The 12,150-nt window shown below is 40.9% G+C and overlaps 1 protein-coding gene across 11 annotated transcripts in view; it reads left to right on the forward strand.

The window, feature by feature from the left end:
• The window catches only part of LOC116691760 (RNA-binding motif, single-stranded-interacting protein 3), a 221,956-nt gene that overhangs the window by 195,430 nt on the left and 14,376 nt on the right, over nt 1-12,150 (forward strand). For all 11 annotated transcript variants that reach the window (XM_032519635.1, XM_032519639.1, XM_032519633.1 and 8 more), the window contains 2 exons: nt 5,396-5,502; nt 11,839-11,882. In XM_032519635.1, the coding sequence (XP_032375526.1) occupies nt 5,396-5,502; nt 11,839-11,882 (151 nt within the window). The remainder of the gene's footprint in view (nt 1-5,395; nt 5,503-11,838; nt 11,883-12,150) is intronic.

Below are 12,150 nucleotides of genomic sequence, written 5' to 3' on the forward strand. Positions count from 1 at the left end.
TGTGTGTGTGTGTGTGTGAGTGTGTAAGCGTGTGGGCGTGTAGGCGTGTTTATGCATGTAAACACTGGGCCAGTGTTTAATGTCTGGAGCCATTTCATCAGCTCTAACACAAAAAACAGCTTGCAGCAACATTGTGTATGGGATTTTTTTATGTATGTAGATGGGTGTTACTATTTTTTTTATTAAACCTTTTTAGACCGTCAATCTCAGTAAGAAACAGGATCTTCTTCTAAAGAGAGACCTGGTCAGGACACAACAGCAATATGACACAAACTTTTTCATACAAAGAAAAGAAGAGGACACGAATCATAAAAATTACTAGTGCCAAAGTGGTAGTTTTAAAACTATTTACAAGAACAAATCCCCATAACCATCTCTGCAGATGTCTTAAATGTAATTTAAAATCTGCTAGAGCAATCATGCTGGACAGCTTCAGTTCCTGCTGTAGCGTGTTTCAGGTTGAGGGGGCAGAGTAGGAGAAGGCCTTTTTACCAAATCCCGTACAGACTGAGGGGATGGAGAGAGCGGCGAAGCCCTGGGAGCGTATGGCAGGAATGTTTACATGACATCAAAATGGATAAATAAGGGGATAGTAGGCCAGACACTGGCCTTATTCCAACTCCTGCTTTTAACAAGCAGTTCAAGTTACTCCACAGAAATGTCCCTCTGTTATCATGTTGCAGGCATTACTCACTGGATGGTAATATGTAGAAACCAAGGAAGCAAGTGAAGTAAAAGTGCTATTAGACCGTAAATGTAGCCCATTTTCCTTTAGCAGGTATCTGCACATCATGGGAACAGACATTTCTATATTACTTTTATTTTCCTCTCTTACCCCGGATTCCCACTGGTTGCAGAACAGCTGCGGATCAGCTTTGCTGCATGACGGCTCCATGCTTCGCCGTCCGTCAACACCCACCAGGTCCGAATTTGTTGTAGAGTGGCTACGGCCATGACTGATAGCTGAAGTAACGAGGACCCATGAGATCTTGAAAATTCATGTAGAATAGAACCACAAAACCAACAACAGTGTGTTTCCATCCAGAGGAGTAGAGGGGAAACAACTCTGTGCTGTGTTTTCAAGGTGTAGTACTGGAGTGGATCCGCAGCTGTTCCGCAACCGGTGGAAAATGGGAGTTAGGTTCAGCTACTAAGCAATTTTGCATCGCTAATTCTAACAATACATGGCCCCATTTTTTTCATCTTCCTTTAGTCCACAAACCTTTTGCTGTATGTGTGATAAGCCAAGTGCATAAAAATAACAGATTAGAGGTATCCTTTTCATGCAAATACCAAGTGCGCGATGAGTTTTTTTTGTGTGGTAGAAGACAGAGAAGAAAGTGTCCTGACTATAAACTCAACGACGATGTGACTGTCACACCAGTACAACAAAACAGCAACACACACACAAACACACAGATGCTGCGGTATCAAGTGTGTGTGTGAGGGCACCTGATAGAGCACGCGCCCTTATATAGAGGTTCATTCCTCGACACAGCAGCCGCTCCAACCTTTGCTGCATGTCGTTCCCCCCCCTCTCCCCCTTCATGTCATCAGCTGTCCTATGCAAGAAAGGCCTAATTATCTTAAAAGACAAAAGGATGTGTGTGTGTGGTCTTATATTATAATAATAATAATGTATCCTTTATTAGTCCCACAGGGGGAAATTACAATTTATACTCTGTTGTTATTACACACAGGCCTGAGTTACACACACGCGTAGTACCTATACATGCACTAAATGGAGAGATGTCAGGCGCCCCGAGCAGTTGGGGGTTTGGTGCCTTGCTTAAGAGCATCTTGGTAGTGCCCAGGAGGTGAATTGGCACCTTTCCTGCTACCAGTCCACCACCATACTTTGGTCTGTATGTGGACTCGAACTAGCGACCCTCCGGTTCCCAACCCAACTCCCTACGGACTGAGTTACTGCCACCCCATATATGTACATTTGTCATTTGTCATACGTACAAAGTAGCAATCATTTATCAGACAAATACACACGCATCTATTAAATTCTAACTTGAAGGTATACGTACATATATTCTTTCCTTTTCCTATAAACCCTTCAGCAGATTCTTAACCTATACTCTAAATTGAAAATTATTTTAAATAATGGTTAGCAGTTTAGCTTACAGCACAGTAATAAGATGGTAATAGTGGGGTAATGTAAAGTGATACCTAAATAATAGTCCTCTTTTCATCTCTCCATCGCCCATTATTACCATATAGTGAAGGGCCTAAACCCAACTCATGAAAGCTTGTACATTTCCATGACAATGACTACGTTTCACAAGAGGTTTTGCCAAAGTTTCACAAAATAGCCAATACGGGAACTTCCAGGAACTATTTCAGAAATTGAAACCTTACCTGAGCTTCGACCAGATTAAAAGAGTCTACATTTAGTTTCTCTGACCTTAGTTCCTGGTGCAAAAATGTTTAAGCTCTGGGGTTAAAACTTTCGGATGGCCGAGGAAGTATTGACTGAAAGTAGCAAAAATAGTTTCAGCGCACTTGGTTATTATTGTCGCTACATTTGAAACTTTGTAGTTTTCACCCTTCTTTTCTCAATTTTGCATTTCTCTTTTGCATCCCTTTATTACAGCTGTGTAAACTATAGTGTTGTGCAACCAAGAAAAATGAAATAACTTTTTCTGTAAAATATTGTGTCTCAAACAGTGCTATGGTTTTTAATGCGTAATTGGACAAATTTGCCAAATCTTCATGGCTCCTTTGATGCCGTAGAAACACAAGCAGGCGTGCATGTAAGGGACTGATAGTAAAGAAATTGTCTTCCTGTTGCTGTTCAGTTCCTGCAACTATATGTCTGAAAAGGGCTGTTATGTTAAAGCACATATAAAGCTGAAACGGGGCTTTTGAAGAATGAAGGCCCACAGTAAGTAAGTGGATATTGCAAAGAAAAAGACAGTATCAACATTTGTTTTTATAGCTTTGGTGCTATCTCCTTTATTAAGTTCCCTCTGGTAAAATGACCTATGTTTGGTTTCCCCACACTGTATCTTCTCTGATTTTGTTGATTTATCTTGATTTTAAAAACAACCATCACCTCTGAAATCAATCTTGGCCATTCTTGTGTTTGTTTCTGGGCCAAGATTTTGTTTTCCACGAGGAAACTACAGAGCTAGGACAAATTCACACACACGTCACACATACACCTACACACATGACTGTTTACCAAATGTATATGAATGCATGGAGCAAAGTGGGTGAAAGAGAGAGAGAGAGAAGGGGAGTGATTGAGAGAGGTGAATAGCAAAGGCGAGGGATGATGAAAGAGGCCCAGCCATGAGGCCTGTTTTTCAGATAGAAATCAAGTTAAAACAGTATAATGACAAAGTATTCCTAAATGCAGTATAATCTCACAGCGCTGTGTTTCTCTGTCTTCTCCCCTTTTGAGTACCCATCCGGGCCCCAGGCATTCCAAATAGCTCTCTTCTCAACCTTGAGCTCTGAATGTTTTTTTCTCCGCTGAGAACACCTCTTCTCATTTTTCAGTTTACTGAGACGAAGAAGCTTTTTTCTTGAAGTAGGCGAGGTAATTGCGTAGTTTATTTTGGCATTCTCAATGTGCGAATCAGTACGGGGCATGATGTTCATAGAATTATAAGAACTTCTTTATTTCTAAGCTGCACACAATAAAGGATTTGACTTTCTTTGTAGTTTGACATCATTGCCAGTTAAGAAATACGAGAGTGCCAGCTAATAGCCTCTTTTTTTACATGCAGTCAGTGATTCAAACAGGCCTTGGTGGACGTATTAAAGTAACAAGTGAGATGCAATGCATAAAAGTAGGTCTCTTATTCAATTTCAGGGTCAAGGGGTGTCTTTATAAAAGTTAATCAAGTCATGAACAGAACACTGGTGTGCCAGTGTATCACTGAGACAATTACAGTTCCAGATACATTCAACTGAAGTGGAAGTTTTCAGTTCCTTTTCTAATTCTATGTATTACATTAAAGGACAATTCCGGCGCAAAATGAATCTAGGGGTTACTAACGCATAGGTACCGAGTTGACCGTTCTCTGGGATATGTTTTCATGTTAATCGAATGTGAACAGACGGGCGCCGTGATTGAGCCATGTTACTGGTTACACTGCGTTTGTTGTTCGACTGGTCGAGACTGTTTTCCCAAGATGGCGCCTGCCTGTATTCCGAACAGTGCTGTTTTTATAATATTCTGTCTGTACATTTACAAAGTTCTTAATGCTTTGGTTTACATGTAGGTACCCTCATTATGCTACTGTGGAAGTGTGGTGCTATTTTGAGCCTTGTTAGTGGTATAGAAATAGCGATTTCTTTTTTACTTTACCTGTGCCCTGACGACTAGCGTTATGAGCTAATTAGCGGTTTGCACTAAAACTGGTCCCATTCGATTAGCATGAAAACATATGCCAGAGAATGGTTGACTCTGTAACTGTGTGTTATTAACCCCTAGGTTCATTTTTTTTGCAGGAATTGTCCTTCAAGACACAATTACATTCCTTTTCCAACTGAATAACATATAATATGTTCTATTTGTACATCTTTGGAATTTCCATGGTGATTCAACATGTATTAGACTATCTGACTACATAAACCATCAAATGTCTTCTCTCCGTGTCCTGGTTCATGTCAGGATAAAACATTTTATCGTGTGTGTTGATTCATGCTGTTACTGAAGCATTTCCCAGAAGTAGAAGCCATTATTCACGCTTTCTTGCTTTCTAACAAATTCTAAAGTTCTCAATACATTAATACAGAACAAAGCCTTTTTTTTCTTTCAGATAATCCGGCCCCAATCCAGCCACTTCCTGCAATTTCAGAAGCCTGTAGGCTATTTGGAGGCTGCAGCCTATCAGGCTGAAGTTAGAGTTTTGGTGAACTTTTGTATAGGGGGTCACACTCAGCTAATCCTATTTGTAATCAAGGCTTTCTTCTTTCTCTGGTCTAGAAAAGGACCGTGTTGTCTCGGAGAAATCACAATCGCCCGGGGTCAAGCTGTGTGAAGTTATTTAGCGTATTAATAATGGCTGTTTGGTTTGTCGTTCGAACCACGCTCACCATGCTTTGATGATTAGCCCTTGGCTTTGTTTCCACGTCTGCTTTTGTCCAAGTGTGGATGTAGGGGTTTTCAGAGATGGTGCGATAACGGCTGTTGTTTAGATGTTTGGATTAGGGGTGGAGGAGATATACGTACGAGCTGAAGTGCTGTTTTCAAGTCCAATTGATTTAAGTTATTTTTTTGTATAAGCCACAACAAAACACACTCTATTTAAATCTTACCTTTGAAACTCTTAACCTAATGCATACAATTTCACTTTTTCCTGCAATTAAGATGATTAGTTCATCTCTGTGTTTGTCCTTGTCTCTCTCCCTCTCTGTCTGACTCACTCTGTAGCCCCTGCAGAGCCGTTGCTGTGCAAGTTTGCTGACGGAGGCCAGAAGAAGAGGCAGACCCAGGTCAAGTATCCCCAGAATGGACGACCGTGGACACGGGACGGAGAGGTGAGGCTCAAAATCTATTTAATCATCAGAAAAGATCAGCAGTACCCATCGTAAAAGATTCCCTTCAGCAGCAACAGCAGCTTCTTCTTATAACTCACATGGAAAAGGCAAATTGTAACACATTACCCATTTTACCCTCTGCCTTAGTAAAAGAAAGCAACACAGAATTCTTCCTCAGGCAGAATTATGCCGCAGCAGACATTCTCAAAATCTACGATCGCCGCTCAGTTCTCATAGTCAGAATGAGTACACCGTGTCTTCTGAGAGGGTTTATAAGAGGAAATGGTAAAGTTAACAAAACCCAAAGTGGTGTTATTCTATCTTAGTCACAAGCATGAGTACAGTATATCTACAAACCTCTTTGCCTACTCAGCTTTCTAGCAAAAGCACAACAGTAATCCTATCATAATAGTCAGAGAGGTGAGAGAGAAATATAGTTGGACACAGTACAACATATCTTACTGCAGCATTTCACAGCTAAGTGTTGATAGCTGCTTCACAGAAAGCACATAACCTTAAGTCTGACGCGTGATTTTTGGTTCTGCGGAGGCTCCACACAGAGCCTTCGCCGTAGCCTACGTAAGTGGCCTGAAGTTTATATTTGTGCGTTGGTGTGTGCTTCGATCTCTTTTAAGTGAGTAGCAGGGCCAGCATGTGTGTGTGCGAGGAGTGTGTGTTAGAGAGAGTGAGAGAGTGACAGGGATTAGCTTTGGAGCAACGCTAGAGGCACAGTGAGAGAAACAAAGTGGCTCCTCTGTGCTTTCTAACCACGGTCGGAAAGCTGTAGCAGGAAAAGTTAACCCTATGCTTGATGTCATGATGTTAATGGAGACAGAGAACCAGTAAATGAGTAGGGGGGAAATGCAACGCCACCCAGCCACAACCAAGTGAGGTGCGTTGCAGCGACATGTAGTTACATGTTTCGAGAGGTACACGTCAGGCTACGGCAAAGCGTCCCTGTCTCCATGTTCCTACGTACGTAGCTGCGTAATAGATTTAACGCAGAAGCATAAATCACACTTAAAAGGTCGCCATTTAAATAAACTTTAAAGCAACACTAGAGAACTTTTTGTAACTGAAAACAATGTTTCCAAAATTGTTTCAGTGGTTCATCAACTCGTAACGGAGTGAACAACATTCGCTTTCCGGCTCTCTACCGGCTATAACCGCACAATGCAAGTTTGCCAGATCGGGTAGCGGATCTGTAGTTCTAATGAGACATAATGGGACAATTCTGCTTCCAACCTGTAGAAGGACCAAAGTGGGAAAAGTTCCCTTGTGTTGCTTTAAATACAAGGCAGATGATGCCCTTTGACATCAATTTCTTTTTCACAGTGTATAACAACGTTTTAATAACTTGACAGGCCCCCTACTGTGACATTATCAGCTTTCATTTCCAATAACACTCTGTAGGCCGATTTAGAGATGCTGCTGACAGTATGAAAGCTTGCATGTATAAAGGTTGTTAAATTTAAAATAGAAGGTTTCTGCAAGACCCCAATGCTAAATTGTTTTTCCCTTTGTTGAAACTCCCACCTCCAGTCTGTCATCTACAGAAGAAATAAAACCTTGTGCAGGGGATTGAAAGCAGATTGACTGTTGCACAATGTAGGGAGTTCAGAAGTTGTTAGTGTCGATACCAAAGCTTTAATTTACAGAACAAGGGAAAGTGATTAATAATGTCGCCACCCACACACCGAGTGCAGTTTTTAACAGTTTCCCAACATTCGCATAACATGGAGGTTGGGAAAGAGCAGGGCGGTGAAGTGAAATGAAATAGAACCAGGCTGAAACAACTGTGGGCTGAAACAAGAGCCGCCACAACAAAAACAGGATGCCACAGTATGTGCATTACCCTCATGTGTGTAGCAGGCACCCATTGCGTTTTTTGTTTTTGCAAAAGCAAAGACAAATCACATTAGGGCTTAGGTAACAATAGAGGCCCTGGTGTTAGTCATTGTTTTTTTCAATCACGTTGTAAACATTTGCAAAGTGTCAACTGGACTTGAAGTATATGATCAGTGCTTTCAGTGGGATTCCTCGCACATTTGTCAGTGGCCCAAGTCCTGACAAGCCCCACTTGGCCTTGCTGAAGGAAGGCATCTCGTCGGAGGTTTATGCATTTATCTAAGCCAAGTCTCCGGGTCCAGGCAGACTAATAGAGGCATCTGTCCGTGGAGGTGCTTTGAGGGGCCTCACTGCGGCCTCACACTTAGTCAGCCGACCCTAATCTCCCAATACCTCTCACTCCTAAATGAGTCTGGCCTTGCCACTGTGACATATTACACACACAATCACTCACACATATAAAAAAAGACACCCATAAACCGGAGTACAAATAACACTTCCTGTCTTTTTGTGGTTGTTTCGTCTTTTTCAACTACGGACATGTTGTGTTTCCTTGTGGCCTTTTTGTGTCTCTCTTTAGTCATTTTGTGTCTCTTTGTAGTTTTTTTGTGTCTTTCTGTAGTTATTGTGTGTCTCTCTGTAGACATTGTTTGTCTCTTTGCAGTTGTTTTGTGTCTCTCTGTAGTTATTGTGTGTCTCTCTGTAGTCATTTTTTTGTCTCTTTGTTGTTGTTTTGTGTCTCTCTGTAGTCATTTTTCTGCCTCTTTGTACTCCTTAAGTTACTCACACATTTAAAACAAGACACCAATAACCAAATAACACTTCCTGTCTCTTTGTGGTTGTTTTGTCTTTTTCAACTACGGACATGTTGTGTCTCCTTGTGGCCATTTTGTGTCTCTCTGTAGTCATTTAATGTCTTTTTGTAGTTGTTGTGTGTCTCTCTGTAGTCATTTTTCTGTCTCTTTGTACCTCTTTTGTGTGTCTTTGTAGGTGTTTTTATGTCTCTTTGTAGTTTTTTTTATGTCTCGTTATAGTTGTTTTGTGTTTCTTTGTATTTCTTTGGCATCTCTTTGTAGAAGAGATGTTTGAAGAGAACAGTAACTTTAAACAGATGCTTTGGATCCAGGGGCCCCCTGACCCTTTGGGCCCCTGGGCCTGTTCTTGGTAGGTCCATTAAATAATCCATCAATGAGGGTTCATTGTGAATGCACACACAGAGAGATAGATTATGATGAGATTTTGCAGCAGTGAGTAATATTGTCTTTGCTGTCAGATGAAGGAAACTTTGAGGGAAAGAGCCAAACATCAATGTGCTTCTCAGAGCTAATCTCCTCTAACTCTGGCCTCAAAATCTTCTGTTCTAAAAGCCAATTCAAAAGAACCAGCAGCAAATACAAATTCAGCTCAAGATAAAAACAAGAATTGTTGTGTATGTGTTATGTATTTGTTACCAGCTTTAAATCAGATGTAAAAGAGCTGCTATAAAAATGAGTCCTGGGCTTTGGAATAATTATGTTCTGCTATTTGATGTCATCAGTGTTTGGCACTCCTTTCTATTGCATGTGCAGTCTATGTTCCCCCAGTCCTGGATAGAAACAGTGTTTGGGGAAAAGAACAAACATTGCAGCAAAGTTCAGAATCAGGGCACACTCCAGTCCAAATGACTTGTGTAAGGCTGCAGATAGCAGGGGAGCGAAAGACTAAAAACACCATTGTTGCTTTAAGTCTATTCCAACATTGCCAAAAGGCAGTCAAGTGGCTGAGGATCGTTTTCAAAGCTTAGCAGCGAGAAGTACAGTCTCTTTCATTAGCACATGATAGAGGAAGGGAGAAAGATAGAAACCATTCAGAGTCAAAGATGTGACACTTAATGATACACACTTGACTTAATAGGGACAACATTTAATGGAGAGGAGGAAGGACACACTATTGTAGCTTTGTTTTTTTTCTGATACTGATATAATGCAGAGAAACATTTTCCTTTTTAGGTATACTGAGTAATGGAACTGGTCGAGATTGCTATAGGATAATTACAGTATGGTGTCCGTTCGTCTTTCCAGCACTTCCTTCAGTTGGGGTATAACAGTGTATAGTAGATTGATTTTTTGAGTTACAAAATGGAGACAGTTGTATAGCTGTTGTTGTTTTTTTAGCAAGTTACGGTCATTGAAATGAAGTTTGGGCTTTACTGATCATGTTGGCCACTGTCACCGACTGTTTGGTACATTCTTCCCAACCTCTATAGGTAGAAAAGGCTGTTATCAGGGTGATTAGGATCCCTTATGAGTCTCCTAGCTTTATTTTTGCAGCAGCAGGTGTAAATATGTTTTAGGGCCTTACAATCTTGTTCGGTGCTGTTTCCGTACCAGGCAGTGATGTTCCTCATCAGGACCCACTTGAGAGTTCCTTCTCTGCTTCTTCCCAAGGATCACTATCATCTCTTTAGTCTTGATGACATTTATGAGTTGGTTGATGTTTGTCAGGTAAGCCTTTTTATTGTTGTCTGTGATCAGGCCCACCACAGCTGTCTCATCAACCAACTTGATGATGGTGTCGGAATCAAATGGGACTACACGGTTGTTTGTGTACAGGCAGTACAGCAGGCGGCTCTAAACAAAGCCCTGGGGTGCTCCGGTGTTAATGATGAGGGTAAAAGAGGTGTTTCAGGAAGTCAGGAATCCACATGCACAGTGAGGTGTTTAATCCCATGTCCTTGAGCTTTGTGACAAGCCTGGGGGGAACTATGGTGAGAAATGCTAACTGTAGTCAGTGAACAGCAATCTCACATAGCTTCCTTTCTTTTCCAGGTGAGATAGGAGGGTATGATGAATGTGTGTGATGATGTCTTCCGTGATGATGTCAGTTGGGTCGATAGGCAAATGGTAATAGGTCCACTCTGCTGGGTAGTAAGAGGCAAATGTAATCCTCAAACAGCTGTTCAGGCATTTAGCACATTTGATTTAAAAAGACGTGTTTGTGGCATTTGTGAAAATTAGTCCAACCAAGACCTTTGTTATTATTCTATGTATTTATATATACAGTAGGGAGCGTCTTGTTAAACAAGCTAATTTATATTTAGAATAAAGAGATTCTGTTTTTTGCATTTTTTTTAACAAAAGAATAACATGTAAGGGCTAAATAGCAGTACATGAGAAATCTTCTGCTCTCATGTGTTACTTTTAGTCAAACTTAGTAACACTATGAGTGCATTGAATCAGTAGTATATTGTTACATTCATTATGCATTAGCACCATCAGGGCTAAGGCAAACATCTGTCAATGTCCCCTTTGTGTGTATTTTACTATATCTGAAGATATTTTTGAAAACAATAAATACAGTTTAAGTGGTCCACAGGCTCACCAATTCATGCATTATTTTATTGAGCACTGGCTCATTTGAGATTTTTTCAGACATTATCAATTGTTCTTTATTTAGCAGGTCTTGTATCTCACTCACTTGTTTAAATTATAACATTTTGAATCAAAGCTTTAGTGTTCATCACAACTAATTCAGCTTTTCCTCTATATCAGGGGTCATCAACTATATTTGTCAGAGGGCCAGAATTTTGCCAGACAGTCTCCTTGGGGGCCGGACCCTTAAATAAAAAATCAAATTTTGTATAACATTATGATTGATGTTTATGTTAATACTTTTTCCATTTCACTACAACTGAAGGCACTTTATGAGTCAGGTTCCTATCACCTACACCCACAGACAACCACCAGGGGGTATAGATCTTTGCCTCAACTCAATAAGTCAATTTTACTATAGAGCACTTGAAAAACAAACACTGAGGAAGTGAAGGGTCTCTTACGGAGGTAATGGCACTCTCAAAGGCTATGAAACGCAAAGTTGATATGAAAACAGGTCCTTCAATGATGACTGGACTGAAAAGTACGCATTTATCATGCCAACCATCCGGAATGCCTCACCAGTATGCCTGATTATATTATAATATTTATATATAATATAAATATAATTTGCAACGAAACGGTTGCTGTTGCGAAAGAATACAATCGCGCTGTCACCACCACACTAAACATTCAATTTTAGATTTCACATCCGGAGCAGTCAGAGGCCGCCAGAGGAAACATCGCCGCACTGAAATCTGCCTACTCCCACGCAAGTGGCGTCATGACTCAACTTTAATGATCAAGAGGAGTAGTTAGATTTTGGGGGGTAGCCTAAATAGAGTCATGAATGGGGGGTGATTACTGAGAAGAGATTCAGTTGCTGCTGCTTTTAGTTGCTTTAATAGTGTAGAATAGGCCTACATATTTTCTCTTTGATCCTCACAAGTTTGGAATCCAGTCGCGGGCCGGATCGATCGGCTCGGCGGGCCGCATTCGGCCCGCGGGCCGCCAGTTGATGATCACTGCTCTATATGGTGTCTTGACACCATCAAATAACTGTTCCACCATCATGTCCTAATTAGAGAGTAAACACAAAAGGCATATATAATATTTCTGTCTTTATCTCTTTCCCCAGAGTGGTATGGCGTTGACATATGATCCCACAGCGATGCAGAATGGGTAGGTTGAGAGTTTTTTTTCTCAGATTTACAATTTCTACAACTTTAGATGTCTGCAAACTTTCACATTCTGTGCCTAATATTTTTTATAGCACTTGTTTATGAGCCTTTTCAAACCTGACACCCTCCCACAGCAGCAAAGATGAACACACACATCAGCCAACCATCATCACTAGTATGCACAAGAGCACATGCATCCATATGATCAGACCTCAAGCATGCACACATATTCAAACAGATGCAGGACGCACACAAAAACAGACACACAC

Source organism: Etheostoma spectabile, chromosome 6 (genome assembly GCF_008692095.1).
Source record: "Etheostoma spectabile isolate EspeVRDwgs_2016 chromosome 6, UIUC_Espe_1.0, whole genome shotgun sequence".
Lineage (NCBI taxonomy): Eukaryota > Metazoa > Chordata > Actinopteri > Perciformes > Percidae > Etheostoma > Etheostoma spectabile.